The following is a 21488-nucleotide window of genomic DNA, read 5'->3' as shown; positions in this document are numbered from 1 at the left end:
CCTCTCCTCTCCTTCCTTCCTTCCTTCCTTCCTTCCTTCCTTCCCTTTTTTCTTTCCTTCTCTCCTTCCTATGGATAATGGAATTGGTGGATAGTATAATCCATGAATGGTAGAATCTATGGATGGTGGAATTAGTGAATAGTGGAATCCAGGAATGGTTGAATCTATTGATAGTAAAATTGGTGGATAATGGAATCCAGGAATCTACGGATAGTGGAATTGGTGAATGGTGGAATCCATGAATAGTGGATTCTATGAATGTTGGAATCAGTGGATTGTGGAATCTATGGATCATGGAACCAATGAATGGTGGAATCTGTTGATCATGAAGTTGATGGATGGTGGAATTAATGGATAGTGGAACCCATAAATGGTGGAATCTGTGGATAGTGTTGTTCGTGAAGTTGATGGATGGTGGAATCCATGGATAGTGGAATCCATAAACGGTGGAATCTGTGGATAGTGTTGATGGATGGTGGAATCCATGGATTCAGAGGGGTGACTTTGTTCTCATGGTAAATTGAGACTGTTGGTGACCTCTAATCAACTCTTTTGAACCCAAACAATTGGTTTTGGTGGTCTCTAGGACCCCAGGAAGCCCACAGAGCACATTTCCCAACCCCTGGTTTAGCACAAGAAGAGTGTTTCCCACCCCAGGAAGCCACCCGAGGCTAACTAACCAGGGGAACGTCTCCCACGTAAAGGAACAGCAGGGCGCCTCCTGGTCTCCTCCGATTTGGAGACCTGAGTTCCCCGGTGTGTTCATGCGCTGCCTCGTGTTGGTAGAAGGCTGCCAAGCGGCCTCCTCTCCCCGGGGACTGGCGCTTGCTGCCAATGTAATCTCTGTCAACAGGATTTTGGAAGCCTCCTTTGGGAACACGAGAGCTGGAGAAACAAACACTCGGAGAGAAGTTAATATTGCTGATTAACTATTAGCTGCAAACCCTCGGGGTCCATTCTCAGTCCACAGAATGGGGAGAAGATTTTTCCCCCTCCCACATAAGACTCCCTCCTAAGCCTAGCTTTTCTCCCCCAGAATAATCCAGTTCCTTCGGCTCCTTCTGCTGGAAGAGTTAAGCACAACTGGGTGGGAGAGACACATCTTTTTCCACTCCCAGTATGAAGTTTTGAAATATTATAACTCTTTGACTTTTGGGTTGTTTCAGGCTGCATGGTCATGTTCCATGAAGCATTCTCTCCTGACGCTTTGCCTGCATCTATGGCAGGTGAGGTCTATAGGTGGTGAGGTCTGTTCGAAACTAGGAAAATAGGGTTTATATATCTGTGGAACATCCAGGGTGGGAGAAAGAACTCTTGTCTGTTTGAGGCAGGTGTGAATGTTGCAATTGGCCACCTAGATTAGCATTTAATGGCCTTGCAGCTTCAAGGTCTGGCTAGAAAACACAGACATGCTGGACCACTCTAACAACTACCTTGTCAGACTACACAGGGAAGCCACTGAAATCCACAAGCATGTGGACAATTCTAACACGAAGGATGAAACCATGAAAATGAACAAAATCTGGCTACCAGTATTTTAAAAACTCTAAAATCAGGAGAGTAAATAAAGAGCAACGCTCAAAAACAGGGGATTTCCAGACAAGAAACAATGAGGGCCAGCTAATCTTCTCCCAACAAGGGGCAGGAAGCAGCCAGACCTTGAAGGTGCAAGGCCATCAAATCCTAATTAAGGTGGCCAATTGCAACATTCACATTTAGGAGTTGTAGTTGCTGGAATGTATAGTTCACCTACAATCAAAGAGCATTCTGAACTCCACCAACAATGGAATTGGGACAAACTTGACACACAGAACTCCCATGACTAACAGAAAATACTGGAAGGGTTTGATGGGCATTGACCTTGAGTTTGGGAGTTGTAGTTCACTTACATCCAGGAAGCACTGTGGACTCAAACTAATGATGGATCTGGACCAAACTTGGCACAAGCACTCAATACGCCCAAATGCGAACACTGGTGGAGTTTGGAGAAAATAGACCTTGACATTTGGGAGTTGTAGTTGCTAGGATTTATAGTTTACCTACAATCAAAGAGCATTCTGAACTCCACAAAGGAAGGAATTTAGCCAAACTTGGCACACAGAACCCCCATCACTAACAGAAATTACTGGAAGGGTTTGTTGAGCGTTGACATTGAGTTTGGGAGCTGTAGTTCACCTTCATCCAGAGAGTACTGCAGACTCAAACAATGATGGATCTGGACCAAACTTGGCACAAATACTCAATATGCCAAAATGTAAACACTGGTGGTGTTTGCGGGAAAATAGACCTTGTCATTGTAGTTGCTAGGATTTATAGTTCGCCTACAATCAAAGAGCATTCTGAACTCCACCAATGATGGAATTGAACCAATCTTGGCACACAGAACTCCCATGACCCACAGAAAATACTGTGTTATCGATGGTCTTTGATGATCCCTGTGATACTGCCTCGCGACACCCTCCCCAGGCGTCCCGAACCCCAGGTTGAGAAACGCTGAGCTAATGTGTCTAGGAGTCATGGGAATTGTAGTCCCACCCAGGTTAGAGTGGTTAGAATCTGGTGTTGGCTTGTCTCTGACTTCTGATATAAGATGCTATTATTAATGTATGAGTTGTTTGTATTGCTCAGCACCCTGTTGCTGTTGTTTTTTCAAAAACTATAGTTTCTGTCTCTTCTCTTTTGTTTAAAAGCAAGAAATGGAAACTGAAGAGGAAATTGAATTATTCTTGTGTTTGCTTGACTGCCTGGTAGAAAACACGCAGCGATGTCCTTTGGGCTCGAGACTGTTCTGATAATATTACACAGATATGAAAAGTTAGTAGACAGAACTGTTAGGTAATTTCATCAGCTCTGGTCCCACGCTGACAAAAAATGAGTAATCTACTTTGAGTGTCACATTCCACCTGCAAATCTTTTCTTTCCTCCCTTTGCTAGAATAAAGAAAAAAATGTTGTAGTGTCAGGAGCGACTTGAGAAACTGCAAGTTGCTTCTGGTGTGAGAGAATTGGTCGTCTGCAAGGACGTTGCCAAAAGGACATTGCCCGGATGTTTTGATGTTTTACCATCCTTGCGGGAGGCTTCTCTCATGTCCATGTGGGGGGAGCTGGAGCTGACAGAGGGAGCTCATCCGCACTCTTCCCGGATTTGAACCTGCAACCTGTTGGTCTTCAGTCCTGCCGGCACAAGGGTTTAACCCACGGCACCACCGGGTGCTCCCAATAAATGTGTGAGAGAGCCTTTGTGGAAACTTGCCTTGGTTCAAGAAAAAATCAATAAATCTAGGAGTTTTCATGGGGCCACACAAGTCTACACTGTAGAATGGATGCAGTTTGACACCACTTTAATGCTATGGGATTGTGGGATTTGTAACTTGAAATGTTGTCTTTGTGTACTGAAGATCTCTTTGTGTTCATGACAGTTCTGTCACTTCTCCCACTGACTTACGCCAAGCCCATAATTACAGCAATTCCCAGATCACCGAGTTAATTAAGGGCAAACTGCTTTTACACTGGGTTGCTTTGAGTTGGCCATGTTCCAGAAGCATTCTCTCCTGATGTTTCGCCCACATCTATGGCAGGCATCCTCAGAGGTTGTGAGGTCTGTTGGAAACTAGGCAAGTAGGGTTTATTTATCTGTGGAATGATGGGAGAAAGAACACGTGTGTTGGAAGGCCAAAATTTGCCCATGCCTATGTAGATGCACCCGAAGATCTGCGGTCATTTCGGGCCTCTCTCATTTGGAATGTGACCTCTGCAATCTTCTCTGAAATGGAATTTAGCCATGGGCTGAAACTATGGATCTGTAGATCTGCACAGAGTCCATTTGTGGGAACGTGGAAGCAAATCCCAGCATTCAGAGGAAATTAGGAAAGGCTTTAAATATACATTTTTATTTACTATTTTTCTAGTCTGCCTTTTACAAGTGTAGCCATCTATCCCTCAGCTGATTGGCACAACCTGGGGATCACAACCAAACACAGTGAGGACATCTGCCCTTGCACTTTGCTGCTGAGTATGCATACCCACGATTCCATCAGCGTTGCCTCCGGAAAATCCTGAAAATCTCTTGGGAAGACAGGCGGACAAACGTCAGCATGCTGGAAGAAGCAAAGACCACCAGCATCAAAGCAATAGTCCTCCGCCATCAACTCCGCTGGACCGGCCCCGTTGTCCAGATGCCCAACCACCGCCTCTCAAAGCAGTTGCTCTACTCTGAACTCAAGAACAGAAAACGGAATGTTGGAGGACAGGAAAAGACATTTAAAGATGGGCTCAAAGCCAACCTCAAAAACTCTGGCATAGACACTGAGAACTGGGAAGCCCTGGCCCTTGAGTGCTCCAGCTGGAGGTCAGCTGTGACCAGCAGTGCTGCAGAATTTGAAGAGGCACGAATGGAGGGTGAAAGAGAGAAATGTGCCAAGAGGAAGATACATGAAGTCAACCCTGATCGAGACCGCCTTCCACTTGGAAGCCAATGCCCTCACTGCGGTAGACGATGCAGATCAAGAATAGGGCTCCATAGTCACCTACGGGCCCACCGCCAGGACACCGAACTTGGAGGACCATCATCCTCAGACTACGAGGGATCGCCTAAGTAAGTAAGTAAAGTAAAGCATGCCCAGTGTGGAACACAACACACCATGCTAAAACAGTGGATGTGACTCTTAACGAGACATGCCGCATTATCACAGGGTGTCTATGCCCTACACCACTGGAGAAATTACACTTTTTAGCTGGTATTGCACCACCTGCAAATCTGGTGGTGTAATACTTCCCATCCGCTGGGAAGTAGCAACCACTAGTGAAAAGACCAAAGCAGTGACATCTCCGGCCCTTCCTCTGTTTGGGTATCAGCCAGCATGCCAATGCCTTAAATTAAGAATTAGTTTTCTAAGATCTACAGAGACACTCGCTGGAACATCTCAGCAAGCGAGAGTGCAGAACTGGCAGGCTCAAACCCAGAGCCTCAATCAATGGCTGATACCAAATGAGAGACTCCCCGCTGGGCACACAGAAAACTTGGAAGGCGCTGAACAGACTGCGCTCTGGCACCACAAGATGCAGAGTCAACCTTAAGAAATGGGGCCACAAAGTGGAGTCCACGACATGCGAGTGTGGAGAAGAGCACACCACAGACCACGTACTGCAATGCAACCTGAGCCCTGCCACATTCACAATGGAGGACCTTCTTATAGTAACACGAGAGACACTCCAAGTGGCCAGCTACTGGTCAAAGGACATTTAATAGAATGCCAAGTTTGCAAACTTTGTGTTTGTTTGTTTTTTAATGCAATACAACTGTTTGCTTCGCTCTTGACACGATAAATAAATAATTCTATCCCTCAGGCTTATAAAACAACAACTGGAAATGTTTGTGATATCCCCAGGATTCTGTAACAAATTAACGCTGAGTAGCATCGAAATAGCACCGGAAACTCCAACTATGATAAAGGGTGCATCTATACTGTGGGATTAATGCAGCTAGACACCACATTAATGGCTACTAGATTACAGGTTGCCTTTGAATGCCAGTTTTTAGGGAGCTGCCACGGCTGTAACTGCCACAACTGTTGATGATACAAATGGGTCTGAACGGGGTGGGGGAAAAAAGCTTGATTGAGTTATTTCATTTATGTGCTACATTGATTATGTTGTCCGAAGCTTCTTTGGCTGGTGGCTTATGGTACTTGTTAAAAGGATAGAAATATAGTGTTGGGCCATAAAGTAAAAATATCGCAATAGGAAAAGGCTCTTGTTTTAGAACTCCAGCCAGCGAGACCGATCAGAATATTCCATTCCTCTCCATCTCTCTCGGGATAAAGGATGCTCAACTGGTATTCCCAATAGCATAATTCAGGTTTATCTCAGACAGAGTTCCCCAAAAGGTTTGTGTTTTTTGAGTGGTTGCTATGAGTTCCACAAAATACTCTCTGGATGTAGGTGAACTACAACTCTTATACTCAAGATTGATGCTCACCAAACCCTTCCAGTAATTTCTGTTGGTGATGGGGGTCTGTGTGCCAAGTTTGGTTCAATTCCATCATTGGTGGAGTTCAGAATGCTCTTTGATTGTAAGTGAACTATACATCCCAGCTACTGCAATCCCCAAATGTCAAGGTTTATTTTCCCCAAACTCCACCAGTGTTCACATGTGGGCATATGGAATATTCGTGCCAATTTGGTCCAGATCCATCATTGTTTGTGTCCACAGTGCTCTCTGGATGAAGGTGAACTACAACTCCCAAACTCAAGGTCAATGCTCAACAAACCCTTCCAGTAATTTCTGTTGGGTTCTGTGTGCCGAGTTTGGTTCAATTTCATCATTGGTGGAGTTCAGAATGATCTTTGATTGTAGGTGAACTATAACTCCAAGCAACTACAACTCCCAAATGACCAAATCAATAACCCCCCCCCCAACCCCAAATTTGGGTGTATCGAATATTTGTGCCAATTTTGGTCCAGTAAATGAGAATACAATCTGCATATCAGATATTTACATTACGAGCATTCTGAACTCCACCAACAATGGAATTGAATCAAACTTGGCACACAGTTCTCCCATGACCAACAGAAAATACTGGAATGGTTTGGTGGGCAGTGTCCTTTGGTTTTGGAGTTGTAGTTCACCTACATCCATGAATACTCAATATGCCCAAATGTGAACAGTGGTGGAGTTTGGGGAAAATAAATCTTGACATTGGGAGTTGTAGTTGCTGGGATTTGCAGTTCACCTACAATCACAGAGCACTCCGAACCCCACCAACGATAGAATTGGGCCAAACCTCCCACACAGAACCCCCATGACCACCACAGTGGGCCACAGCAACGCGTGGCAGGGGACGGCTAGTCATTATATATTTTATATTACATGTAATATTACTAATAATATTACAATATAATGGCATAGTACAATATAGTAATATATAATACCTATATTGTACTATGCTAATAATATAATACATTGTATGTATATATATATCTTGTAAGCTGCTCTGAGTTCCCATCGGGGTGAGAAGGGCGGCATAGAAATGTCGTCAATAAATAAATATGGGTGGCTAAGGAAAGATCGAAATACCACCCAAGGAGGCCCGCTGGTTAAACACGCCCCCCCCCCCCCCCCGGTCCCCACCATGTCGATATGGGCAACCGCAAAGTTTGCAGTGTGAACTTCTTGTCCGCCGGAGACCAATGACAAATATTTCCTTTCAATTACCCCCGGTTCATAAAGCTAATGCTTGTTCCAAGCGGCAGGCCGTATCTATCATTTCGCCGGCTGCCTCCTCACTACATTAGTTTTATGGCCTTCTGCCTATGATGGGCACGTCGGATCCTGCCAGCGATAAGACTAACAAATTAGTCAAACTGACACCCACCGAGGGGGGACGTTGACGAAGCCGGGCTCCAGCCTGTCTCCTGCCCATTCGGTGCCACCGCGGCCCTGGAAGGTTCAGAGTGTGATGGCAGTCCACGCACATAGGAAAGGGAGGAGGACGTTCAGTTGGCCTCCCTGTTTTACAACATCAATCAATCCCTAGGCGAAAACGCATGTGTCCCCAATCTGTCCATTTTGTCCGCCAGCCAAATGAGGTGGCATTTGGGTTGGCAGAAGGGCATTGCCGTTGATGGGACTCTGCGTCCTCCCAAGAGACACGGTCCCACTTGTGCATCTCCAAGGTCCATGACAAGTGGCTTTTGCAATAGATTAAAGCAGGGCTGGGCCCATAACCAGAGTTAGGCTCTGTTGCCTTTGTGGAATGCAAGGAAGCTTCCTCTACAGTAGGCACGGGCAAACTTGGGCCCTCCCTCCAGGTGTTTTGGACTCCAACTCCCACAATTCCTAGTAGCCTCAGGCCCCTTCCTTCCCCCCCCCCCCAGCCGCTTAAGCTGAATGCTGGGCCCATAACCAACATTAGGCTCTGTTGCCTGCGTGCAATGCAAGGAAGCTTCCTCTACAGCAGCCGTGGGCAAACTTGGGCGATCCTCCAGGTATTTTGGACTCCAACTCCCACCATTCCTAACAGCCTCAGGCCCTTTCCTTTCCCCCCTCAGCTACTTAAGCTGAGTGCTGGGCCCATAACCAATATTATGCTTTGCTGCTGTGCGTAATGCAAGGAAGCTTCCTCTACAGTAGGCACGGGCAAACTTGGGCCCTCCCTCCAGGTGTTTTGGACTCCAACTCCCACAATTCCTAGTAGCCTCAGGCCCCTTCCTTCCCCCCCCCCCCAGCCGCTTAAGCTGAATGCTGGGCCCATAACCAACATTAGGCTCTGTTGCCTGCGTGCAATGCAAGGAAGCTTCCTCTACAGCAGCCGTGGGCAAACTTGGGCGATCCTCCAGGTATTTTGGACTCCAACTCCCACCATTCCTAACAGCCTCAGGCCCTTTCCTTTCCCCCCTCAGCTACTTAAGCTGAGTGCTGGGCCCATAACCAATATTATGCTTTGCTGCTGTGCGTAATGCAAGGAAGCTTCCTCTACAGTAGGCATGGGGAAACTTGGACCCTCCCTCCAGGTGTTTTGGACTCCAACTCCCACAATTCCTAGCAGCCTCAGGCCCCTTCCTTTTGCCCCTCAGCTCCGTAAGCTGAGTGCTGGGCCCATAACTTAATTGGCTGAGGGGGGAAAGGAAAGGGCCCATGGCTCAATGCTACGGCATCATAGGAGTAGCAATTTGTTGAGACACTGGCACTTTTTGCCAAGGAGGCTAAAGAACTTGTAAAACTACAGCTCCCAGAATTTCATAGTACTGAGCCATGGCAGTTGGTATCCAAACTGCATTAGGTCTGCAGCGTTGATGCACCTTGTGTCATCCTTATCCTTTGCCTCACCCGCCCCAATTAGACAGAAGTGCTTTAATTGACCTTAATAGCCACCAAATGACAACGACATCCACTAATATGCAAATCAATTAGCAAAAGTGATTGGCAGGAGGACTGGGATTAGGTGTCTCTGGGAAGGACCATGGAACGAAAAAGAGGGAGGAATAATAATAATAATAATAATAATAATAATAATAATATATTGTCAAAGGCTTTCTTGTCCAGAATCACTGGGTTGTTTTAGGTTTTTTTCGGGCTGTATGACCATGCTCTAGAAGTATTATCTCCTGACGTTTCGCCTGCATCTGTGGCAAGCATCCTCACAACCTCTGAGGATGTTTGCCACAGATGCAGGTGAAACGTCAGTAGAGAATGCTTCTAGAATATGACCATACAGATTGAAAAACCAAAACAATCCAATAATAATTATATATGTGTGTGTATGAGATATTATTGCATTATTGCATTATTCGCTGACACATCACACAGTCCTACACACTTGGGAAGTGTCCAATATGTAATCAAAAACAAAAGCCAGCTTAGTGATCTTGTTTGCTGTGTACTAATCTTGTTATGTATTCATTATTATTATTATTATTATTATTATAACATATTGCTTGTACTTCTCGAGAGCAGTATGTGTAAAAATGATCTTGGAATCCTCGTGGACAACAAGTTAAACATGAGCCAACAATGTGATGCAATGGCAAAAAAAGCCAATGGGATTTTGGCCTGCGTTTATAGGAGTCTAGTGCCTAGATCCAGGGAAGTCATGCTCCCCATGCTCTATTCTGCCTTGGTTAGAACACACATGAAATCAGTGTCCAATTCTGGGCACCACAATTGAAGGGAGATGTTGACAAGCTGGAAGGTGTCCAGAGGAGGGAGACTCAAATGATCAAGGGTCTGGAGAACAAGCCCTATGAGGAGCGGCTTGAAGAGCTGGGCATGTTTCGCCTGAAGAAGAAAAGGCTGAGAGGAGACATGATGAGGGCCATGTATAAGTATGTGAGGGAAGTCATAGAGAGGAGGGAGCAAGCTTGTTTTCTGCTGCCCTGGAGACTAGGACGCAATGGAGCAATGGCTTCAAACTACAAGAAAGGAGATTCCACCTGAACATGAGGAAGAACTTCCTGACTGTGAGAGCTGTTCAGCAGTGGAACTCTCTGCCTCGGAGTGTGGTGGAGGCTTCTTCTTTGGAGGCTTTTAAGCAGAGGCTGGATGGCCATCTGTTGGGGGTGCTTTGAATGCAATGTTCCTGCTTCTTGGCAGGGGGTTGGACTGGATGGCCCACGAGGTCTCTTCCAACTGTACGAATCTATGATTCTATTATTATTATTATTAATAATAATAATAATAATAATAATAATATACTGACTGTATATTAGTCTAAAGTTCACATTTTTGACCTGCTCATTCATAGTAAAAAATAAGGATGAGTTTAAAAATAATTGTATTTTTTTTTAAATCTGGAGCATTATTTTCCTTGAACCTCTGGAATTTTTTTGCTTTGGGAACCAATTATTCTAACCGAATGTTCTTTTGTTTTGATTGACAGATGAATCGCCCAATCCAAGTGAAGCCGGCAGACAGCGAAGGCAGAGGAGGTAGGTAACTCTTTGGTTTGAACACCTTTGATGCTGAGAATGTCTTTAATGCAGGACCGGGGAACCTGTGGCATCCAGATGTTTCATGTGGGACCTATGCTCCTAACCCCAGTCCATGTGGGGTTAGGAGCATATATGTCTCCATGTGGAGGGATGTCTAGAGGCCGCCGTGGCACAACGGGTTAAACTGTTGCACTGTTGAATTTGCTGACCTAAAGATTGGCAATTCGAAGATGCGGGTTGGGGTGAGCTCCTGCTGTTAGCCCTAGTTCCTGCCAACCTAGCAGTTCAAAAACATGCAAATATGAGTAGATCAATAGATATTGCTTCAGTGGTAAGATAATTAAGGCATCCATGCCGGCAACTCAACCAGGAGGTGTCTATGGACAACAGATTCCTCGGTTTGGAAATGGACAAAGAGCACCTCCTCATGGCCAGAGCTGAGCACTGTCTCCAGAAGCCGGAGATGAAAGGGGAAGCCTTTACTTTTGCTCTGTGTATTTGTGTGTCATTGTTACTCCGCTGCATTAAAGGCATTGAATGTTTGCCTCTCTGTGTATGTTGTAATCCGCACTAAAAAGAAAGAAACCTGGGAGTCTGAGGTTCTAGTTTTCCTCTAAGGAGGATTGCAAGCATTCATTTGCCCTCCCCATTGCAGACATGATAACGTGTTCAATAAATATAGCAGATGGCATACCAACAAGCTGGCTTCTGCTATTTCCAGACTGTAAAAAGTAGGCTAGATTACACTATAGCAAGAAAAGGCATAGATATAAAATCTATGCAGACATATATCTCCAAAGGTTTTTTATAAGCCAAGGAATATGCAAATCTTGTAAAAAATACAGAAGCAGACCCATTAGAGCAAATGATACCCATCTGAACTGGCCTCTGGCCCAAGAGTAATACAAAGGCCAACGGTGCATCTGTACTGTATTTATTTTTGTACTAGCCGTCCCCTGCCATGCATTGCTGTGGCCCAGTCTCTGTATATGTTTTTTTGTGTATGTATATATTTGTGTATATGTGTATATGTGTGTGTTTTTGTATATATGTGGTTTTGCACATGTGCTGTAATGCATTTTTTGTTTTTTGGCTTTTTAAGTGTCTTCCGCTCTGTTCTTCAGTGTTTTTATGAGTGATGGTCACCTTGACCTGAGAGATGTCTTGTGTCCAATTTTGGTGTCATTTCGTCCAGTGGTTTTTGAGATATGCTAATCCCACAAACGAACATTACATTTTTATTTATATAGATTGAAGGCCAGAATCACCGGGTTACTGTGAGTTTTATCGGCTGTATGAAACATGGAGTTTTCCAGGCTGTATGGAATGCTTCTGGAACATAGCCATGCAGCCCGGAAAACTCACCCCACAGCAACCCAGTGTATTTATTTCCCGTGTCAGAAGCGAATTGGGAATACAGTTATAATGTATAGAAAAACCACAAACAAAATTAAAAGCTTGTCATTATTCTAAATTTCCTTTGACCACTTCAAGCCTTCTGGTGTCGCTGTGAGAAGGTTATCCCTTGTGCATGTGGCAGGGTTCAGGTTGCATTGTAGTAAGTGGTCTGTGGTTTACTCTTCTCCACACTCGCATGTTGTGGACTTCACTTTGTGGCCCTATTTCTGCCTCTTATGGTGCCTGTTCAGTGCCTTCCAAGTTGCCCAGTTTTCTGTGTGCCCAGGAAGGAGTTTCTCATCCAGTCTGAGCTGCTGATTGAGTTTCTGGGTTCTAGCCTGCCACTTTTGGACTCTTGCTTGCTGAGGTGTATCTATGTAGATCTTAGGAAGCTATTTCTTGATTTAAAGCATTGGCTTGCTGGCTGATATCCGAACATAAGATGGGCCGGAGATGTCACTGCTTTGGTCCTTTCATTGTTAGCTGCTACTTCCCAGCAGATGTCAGGTGGTGCAATGGCTGTGGATACAAATGCACCAACGACAAGTAAAAGCTTGACTACCAAGACCTAGTGGAGATGTAAATAAATATATTTTTATTTGCTTATGGATGTAATTGCTTGGATGTGCCATTCAGTTTTAGTGGAACTACTTTATCTCCATCCTTAAGAAATTGAGATTTTTGCCAGTGGGTGACTAGTGCCCTCTAGGGGCAGCAATGCACCACTATTCGAAATTTTGCCCATAATACAGTATAGCCAAGACATATACGCAAACACACATATACACATATACACAAATATGTACACACACAAAACACATATACACAAATATGTACACACACAAAACACATATGCACAGACTGGGCCACAGCTACACGTGGCAGGGGATGGCTAGAAAAATATAAATAAAGTATATTATTATTGCACTGACAATTATAATGCAATTCATTCTGCATTAAATGGCAATGCAGATGGGGCCATAGAGCAGTGGTTCTCAACCTTCCTAATGCCACGACCCCTTAATACAGTTTCTCATGCTGTGGCGACCCCCAAACATAAATTTTTCCCCGTTGCTACTTCATAACTGTAATTTTGCTACTATTATGAATTGTAATGTAAATAAATATAGGATATGCAGGATGTATTTTCATTCACTGGACCAATTTTGGCACAAATACCCAATACACTCAAATTTAAATACTGGTGGGGTTGTGGGGGATTGATTTTGTCATTTGGGAGTTGCTTAGATTTATTGTTCGCCTTCAATCAAAGAGTATTCTGAATCCACCAACAATGGAATGGAACCAAACTTGGCACACAGAACTCCAATGACCAACAGAAAATACTGGAAGGGTTAGTGAGCATTGACCTTGAGTTTTGGAGTTGTAGTTCACCTACATCCAGAGAACTCTGTGGACTCAAACAATGATGGCTCTGGAGCAAACTTGGCACGAATACTCAATATGCCCAAATGTGAACACTGGGAAAATGGACCTTGACATTTGGGAGTTGTAGTTGCTGGGATTTATCGTTCACTTACAATCAAAGAGCATTCTGGACCCCACCCATGATAGAATTGGGCCAAACTTCCCACACAGAACCCCCATGACCAACAGAAAATACTGTGTTTTCTTATGGTCTTTGGCGACCCGTCTGACAACCCCTTGCAACCCATCCAGAAGTCCCAATTCTTAGTTTGAGAAACACTGGTCTAAGGACAACAAAGCTCTTTGGCATGGAAGATGGAGCAACAGCACCCTCTGTGGCCAGAGTCAAGCACAGCCTCTAGATGCCAGAGATGGAAATAGTTAGGAAGCATTTGCCTCTGTTTATGTATTGTCTGTCCTTCTTAATGGCATTGAATGTTTTCCCTATATGTGTACTGTAATCCACCTTGAGTCCCCTCAGGGAGATAGAGCAGAATATAAATTAAATCTATATAAATAAAAATGTAATGTTCGTTTGTGGGATTAACATAACTCAAAAACCACTGAACAAATTGACACCAAATTTGGACACAATACACCTATCAGGTCAACAAGTGACCATCAACTCATAAAAACACTAAAAAATCACAGGAGAAGAGACTTAAAAAGCCAAAAAAACAAAAATTACATTACAACACATGCGCAAAACCACATATATACACATACACACACACACAAAACACATATACACAGACTGCGCCACAGCAACGCATGGCAGTGGACGGCTAGTCTATATAAATAAAAATGTAATGTTCGTTTGTGGGATTAACATAACTCAAAAACCACTGAACGAATTGACACCAAATTTGGACACAAGACACCTAACAACCCAAGGAGTGACCATCACTCAAAAATATTGGGAAACACAGCAGAAAAGACTGATAATTAAAAATAAATGCATGCACAAAACCATATACATATATGCAAACAAACATAAACACATTTATTTACGATATTTATATGCTGCCCTTCTCACCCTCAAGAGGACTCGGAGCAGCTTACAAGATATATATACCGTACATACAATATATTATATTATTAGCATAGTACAATGTCAGTATTATATATTACTATATTGTACTATACCATTATATTGTAATCTATATAAATAAAAATGTAATGTTCATTTGTGGGATTAACAGAACTCAAAAACCACTGGACGAATTGACACCAAATTTGGACACAAGACACCTAACAACCCAATGTACGTCCTTCATTCAAAAAAATGATTTTGTCATTTGGCAGTTGTAGTTGCTGGGATTTATAGTTCACCTACAATCAAAGAACATTCTGAACCCCACCAATGATGGAATTGAACAAACTTGGTACACAGTTCTCCCATGTCCAACAGAAATTACTGGAAGGGTTTTTTGGTGGGCAATGTCCTTTGGTTTTGGATTTGTAGTTCACCTACATCCAGAGATCACTGTGGACTCAAACAATGATGGATCTGGACCAAACTTTACAAGAATACTCAATATGCCCAAATGTGAACACTGGTGGAGTTTGGGGAAAATAGAATCTTGACATTTGGGAGTTGTAGTTGCTGGGATTTATAGTTCACCTACAATCACAGAGCATTCTGAACCCCACCAACGATAGAATTGGGCCAAACCTCCCACACAGAACCCCCATGTGGGCCACAGCAATGCGTGGCAGGGGACAGCTAGTATTATTAGCAATATTACATGCAATATAAAATATATATTATTTGCATTATTATTATTATATTGTATTACATTATATTATAAATATTATATGTATATACAATATATTATATTATATTATATTATTATTAGTAAAGCACAGGAGACAAGATTGAACTGTCTTCTGCCCCCCCCCCCCTTCACTCTGGCCAGAGATGTGGGGAGGGGGGACTCCCAAATGATTATATACGCAGGAGACAAGATGGAACTTATGTACACACAGAAAACACATATACACAGACTGGGCCACAGCAACGCATGGCCGGGGATGGCTAGTAAAATATAAATAAAGTATATTATTCAGTTCTTGTGGGTTTTTTCGGGCTATATGGCCATGTTCTAGAGGCATTTCTCCTGATGTTTCGCCTGCATCTATATTATTATTACATTTACAATTATAATGCAATTCATTCTGCCTTATATGGCATTATAGATAGGGCCATAGAGTCATTGTGAGCTTCTAGTGGAAGTTGATCATAAAGCCATGCTGGAAAACTTAAGAACTTTTCCAGAGAGAACATGTTAATTGAATACGTGAATGGTCCAGTCCACAAAAGTTAAGCCCACGAATGCGGAAGGCCCATTGTGTTTTCATTTTTGGATTCACTCCCTTCTGCTTGTTCCCCAAGGCTGCTGTCTACAGTCAAATGCACACCAGGAGCAGTATTTTAAGCCCAGCGACGCTTTATTCCCCGGCCTCCGTTGCTTGAGCAGGGTAAATAACGGTGTGTTCGGAGAGAGATGTAGTTATTAAACACGACTCAGCTGGTGCCAGCGAATGCTCTGCGTTTCCCAAAGGGAACCGGGAAATAAATTACCCACTTACAGAATGTAATTGGTGAGGGATTAAAAATCAATAGACAGGCAAGAACAAGCAAGTTGTCTCGGCCAGGACTGGAGGAGGAGGAGGAGAAAGAAGAGGGATCCCATTGCAAGGAAGCGGCTCATTTGCCTTCTGCTTCTCTAAATGTCTTCATCTGCAAATGCCTGTGTTACAAACCTATGAGAGTTGAATGAAAAGTAATGCCTTCACCTTCGTAACTCCTCAACAGATAGCAATACTGGTATGCGGCAGGTACAATTCCATTTTGGCAGGAAGCCTTAGCAGAAAAAGTAATGCCTCCACCTTCGTAACTCCTCAACAGATGGCAGTACTGGTATGTGGCAGGTACTGGCTTGTTCAGTAGACTCTCCTCTACAGTTCAATTTTGGCAGGAAGCCTTAGCAGAAAAAGTAATGTCTCCACCTTCGTAACTCCTCAACAGATGGCAATACTGGTATGCGGCAGGTACTGGCTTGTTCAGTAGACTCTCCTCTACAGTTCCATTTTGGCAGGAAGCCTTAGCATTTAATGGTTGTGTTGTTAAAATGTGAAGTATTGAACCCAGCGCAGACGGTTGGTCAATGCGACTTAAGCAACGTGCAGTCATTGAATTCTTGACAGCAGAAGATGTCACCCCAAAGGAGATTCCTCAGAGAAGGCAAGCTGTTTAGGGTGATTGTGTTGATGTGAGTACTGTGCATCATTGGGTGAGTAAGTTTAAAGATGTTGAGGTGGGAACATCTGACTTGTGTGACAAACAAAGAGTTGGACGTTCTGTGACAGCAACCACCGAGTTTCAAGAGCCAAAGGTTGACAGATTGATTCAGGATGATTGTTGTATCACTCAGAGAGAAATTTCAGGCATAACCGGCATTTCACAAGAATGTGTGGGTCACATTATTGCTTTTCTTGGCTATTGGAAGATTTGTGCACGATGGGTACCCAGGATGAGAGAACTGTGAGACGCTGGTTGCGGAAACAGAGTGTTGACTTCTTCCATGACGGCTTCATCATTGGCAGAAATGTATCCAATTGTCTGGTGATTATGTGGAAAAGTGAATAGTGGTAGTTAAAGAGCACATTCTGAGGATTATTTCTGTGTTTGACTTATTAAAATATTCCCATCCAAACCCAAGTAACAAAGGTGGAGGCACTACTTTTCATTTAACCCTCATATATTCAAGAGAAGGCTTCTGAGCTTTCAAATATGGCAGAAGGACCTTTGATATGTTGCACATTCCTTGTCATGGGAGGGACGTGGATATGGAGAGGTCATTTCAGGGCAAAAAGTGCTGGTATCTCAATAAACTGCAACTCCTATGAAGCCTTAGCATTGAGTCATGGAAGTTAGGAGTGATGTCAAACTGTATTAATTCTACAGTGTAGATCAGGCATGGGCAAATTTGGGCCCTCCGTGTATTTTGGACTCCAACTCCCACAATTCCTAACAGCCTCAGGCCCTTTCCTTTTCCTCTTCAGCTGCTTAAGTGTGTGCTGGACCCATAACCAATGTTAGGATTTGTTGCCTGTGGGGAATGCAAGGAACGTTCCTCTACAGCAGGCATGGGCCAACTTTGGCCCTCTCTCCACATGTTTTGGACTCCAACTCCCACCATTCCTAACAGCCTCAGGCCCTTTCCTTTCCCCCCTCAGCCACTTAAGCTTAAAGTTGGCCCATGCCCGATCTACGTTGTAGAATTAATACAGTTTGATGCCACTCTTTACTTCCGGCCACTTAAGTGGCTGAGGGGGAAAAGCAAAGGGCCTGAGGCTGTTAAGAATGGTGCGAGTTGAAGTCCAAAACACCTGGAGGGCCCAACTTGGCCCATGCCTGGTGTAGGTGCACCTCTGATTTTGCTACTGACTTTAAAACAGGGTTCATAACCTTGGAGAGCTCCTTTCCATTGCAGGTTGAAACACAGATTGGATGTGCCGCTGAAGAGGGATGCATCTGCACTGTAGAATGAATGAACCTTTAGAGCAGTGGTTCTCAACCTACCTAATGTTGCGACCCCTTAATATAGTTCCTTATGTTGTGGTGACCCCCAACCATAACATTATTTTTGTTGTTACTTAATATTTTGCTACTGTTATGAATCGTAATGTAAATATCTGATATGCAGGATGGATTTTCATTCACTGGACCAAATTTGGCACAAATACCCGATATGCCCAAATTTGAATACTGGTGGGGTTGGAGGAGATTGATGTTGTCATTTGGGAGTTGTAGTTGCTGGGATTTATAGTTTGCCTACAATCAAAGAGCTTTCTGAATTCCACCAATGATGGAATTGAATCAGACCTGGCCACAAAGAAATCCCATGACCGACAGAAAATGCTAGAACGGCTTGGTGGGCATTGACCTTGAGTTTAGGAATTGTAGTTCACCTAAATCCAGAGAGCACTGTGGACTCAAACAATGATCAATCTGGACTAAACTTGGCACGAACACTCGATATGTGGACTCTGGTGGAGTTTGGGGAAAATAGACCTTAACATTTGGGAGTTGTAGTTGCTGGGATTTATAGTTCACCTACAATCAAAGAGCACTCTGAACCCCACCAATGATAGAATTAGGTCAAACCTCCCACACAGAACCCCCATGACCAACAGAAAATATTGTATATTCTGATGGTCTTCGGGGACCCCTCTGACAACCCCTCACGACCCCCCCAGGGGTCCCAACCCCCAGGTTGAGAAATACTGCTTTAGAGGACTTTAACTGCAATGGCTCAGTGCTGTGGAATCCTGGGAGTTGTAGTGGTACTGAGCCACAGTTCAAGCGGTGTCAAACTGCATTTCCTATGGACACGGATCCATAACAACTTGCTTCAAAGCAGCTCAGGCCACTCAAAGCCCATCTTAAGCCAGTCATGAGGCAGAAGGGCATGCATTATTGAGTTTGGGACCTTCCGTTTAAGCCATCCCAAAGCCTGGGGCTCAATCAAGGGCAGGTGTTAAGGCCACCATTGGTTTTGCTTTGAAAGGAGACAGTTCCTCTTTAAGCAAGCGGAGCATGAACCCAAGGCCTTCCATTTGTTCTCTCTGTGTCTGAAGTTGTGCCTTGCTGTTATTTATTTATTTCCCCCGGAAAAAAACTCTCTTTTCTTCCGATTGTCGAATGCCATGACAGCCCCGAAGCTGGCATGCAGGCCGCCGAAGACAGATGCTGGCAATAATCGTGAAACTCTCATTATTTACCATCACACCAGTGATGTTTAAGTTATTTATGTCCCTCGGGCGTATCTGACAACAGCCGCTTATTCGGGTAGTCAATCATAACCATGCAGCTGTTGGTTACTTTATTTAACAGTCTCTCTCTCCATCTCATCTGTGTCTGCTTTGATTTCCCTTGACCTCCAAGCCGACTCTTTCTTGCTCTCCGTCTTGGTGTCAACGCAAATTTAAGCAGCCAATAATCCTGGTCCCCGCTTTTCGCTGCTCCTAATAGTCAGAATTGCAATAAAACATGGCAGTTTATATTTCCAAAACCCAGACAGACAACCACCTGCGCCTTTTCCCCCAGGTACATCTACACTCTAGAATTAATGCAGTTTGAAACCCATTTAATTTTTTTCTTCATGTCAGGATTGACTTGAGAAACTGCAAGTTGCTTCTGGTGTGAGAGAATCAGCCATCTGTAAGGATGTTGCCCAGGGAACACCCGGGTGCTTGGATGTTTTACCATCCTTGTGGTAGGCTTCTCTCATGCCCCTGCATGGGGAGCTGGAGCTGACATAGGGAGCTCATCTGTCCTCTCCCTAGATTCGAACCTCCACCCTAAAATCATAGAATCCTAGAGTTGGAAGAGACCTCATGGGCCATCCAGTCGAACCCCATTCAGCCAAGAAACAGGAAAATTGTATTCAAAGCACTTCCAACAGATGGCCATCCAGCCTCTGTTTAAAAGCTACCAAAGAAGGAGCCTCCACCACACTCCACAGGGGCAGAGAGTTCCACTGCTGAACAGCTCTCACAGTCAGGAAGTTCTTCCTAATTTTCAGGTGACAGATTATATTTCCAGAACCCAGACAGACAATCACCTGTGCCTTTTTCCCCCAGATACATCTACACTCTAGAATTAATGCAGTTTGAAACCCACTTAATTTTTTTCTTCATGTCAGGAATTACTTGAAAAACTGCAAGTCGCTTCTGGTGTGAGAGAATTGGCCGTCTGCAAGGACGTTGCCCAGGGAATGCCCAGATGCTTTGATGTTTTACCATCCTTGTGGGAGGCTTCTCTCATGCCCTTGTGTGGGGAGCTGGAGCTGACAGAAGGAGCTCATCCGTGCTCTCCCTGGATTCGAACCTCCAACCTAGAATCATAGAGTTGGAAGAGACATCATGGGCCATCCAGTCGAACCCCATTTGGCCAAGAAGCAGGAAAATTGTATTCAAAGCACCCCCAACAGATGGCCATCCAGCCTCTGTTTTAAAGCCTCCAAAGAAGGAGCCTCCACCATAATCCACAAGGGGCAGAGAGTTCCACTGCTGAACAGCTTTCACAGTCAGGAAGTTCTTCTTAATGTTCAGATGACAGTTTATATTTCCAGAACCCAGACAGACATCCACCTGTGCCTTTTTCCAGGGTACATCTACACCCTAGAAGTAATGCAGTCTGAATCCAGAAAGCACACTGAACCCCACCAATGAGGCATCTAGAGCAAATTTACCCAACATAACAAAATTTAAGTACTCGTGGAGTTTTTCGGAGTTAATCTGGCATGGTGTGAGTTGAGGTTCACACACAAATTTATGCAAGGTAAAGGTTTTCCCCTCGACATTAAGTCCAGTCCTGGGGGGGTGGTACTCATCTCCATTTCTAAGCCAAAGAGTCAGCATTGTCCATAGACACCTCCAAGGTCATATTGCCAGCATGACTGCATGGAGCACCATTACCTTCCCGCCGGAGCAGTATCTATTGATCTACTCACATTTGCATGTTTTTAACTGCTAGGTTGGCAGAAGCTGGGACTAAGAGCTGGAACTCACCCTACTCCCAGGATCTGAATGCCAAACTTTAGGTCAGCAAGTTCAGCAGCTCAGCGGTTTAACCCACTGCACCACCAGGGGCTCCATATATATATCTATATAAATAAAAATGTAAGGTTTGTTTGTGGGATTAACATAACTCAAAAACCACTGGGCGAATGGATACCAAATTTGAACACAAGACCTCTCTCAGGCCAACAAGTGACCATCACTCATAAAAACACTCAAAAACACAGGAAAAGAGACTTTAAAATCCAAACAATAAAATTACTTTACAATGCATGCACAAAACCATATATATACACATATACACAAATATATATGCACATATACACACACACAAAACACATATACACAATCTGGGCCACAGCAATGCATGGCAGGGGATGGCTAGTATCTATATAAATGAAAATGTAATGTTCATTCGTGGGATTGACATAATTCAAAAACCACTCGGTGAATTGACACCAAATTTGGACACAAGACACGTATCAGGCCAATGAGTGACCATCACTCAAAAAAAAAAAACACAGAAAAACACAGTAGAAGGGATTTAAAAAACCAAAAAATAAAAATACATTACAACGCATGTGCAAAACTACAAAAACACAAATATATACACACAAAACACATATGCACAGATTGGGCCACGGC

General features: G+C 43.9%; 1 protein-coding gene across 11 annotated transcripts in view; it reads left to right on the top strand.

Annotated features, from left to right (window-relative positions):
• The window catches only part of CELF6 (CUGBP Elav-like family member 6), a 196079-nt gene that overhangs the window by 131784 nt on the left and 42807 nt on the right, over positions 1-21488 (top strand). For all 11 annotated transcript variants that reach the window (XM_060755323.2, XM_060755325.2, XM_060755327.2 and 8 more), the window contains one exon: positions 10376-10424. In XM_060755323.2, the coding sequence (XP_060611306.2) occupies positions 10376-10424 (49 nt within the window). The remainder of the gene's footprint in view (positions 1-10375; positions 10425-21488) is intronic.

This window comes from Anolis sagrei, chromosome 9 (assembly GCF_037176765.1).
Source record: "Anolis sagrei isolate rAnoSag1 chromosome 9, rAnoSag1.mat, whole genome shotgun sequence".
NCBI classification, from domain to species: Eukaryota; Metazoa; Chordata; class Lepidosauria; order Squamata; family Dactyloidae; genus Anolis; species Anolis sagrei.
This window is presented reverse-complemented; position numbering and strand designations above follow the sequence as displayed.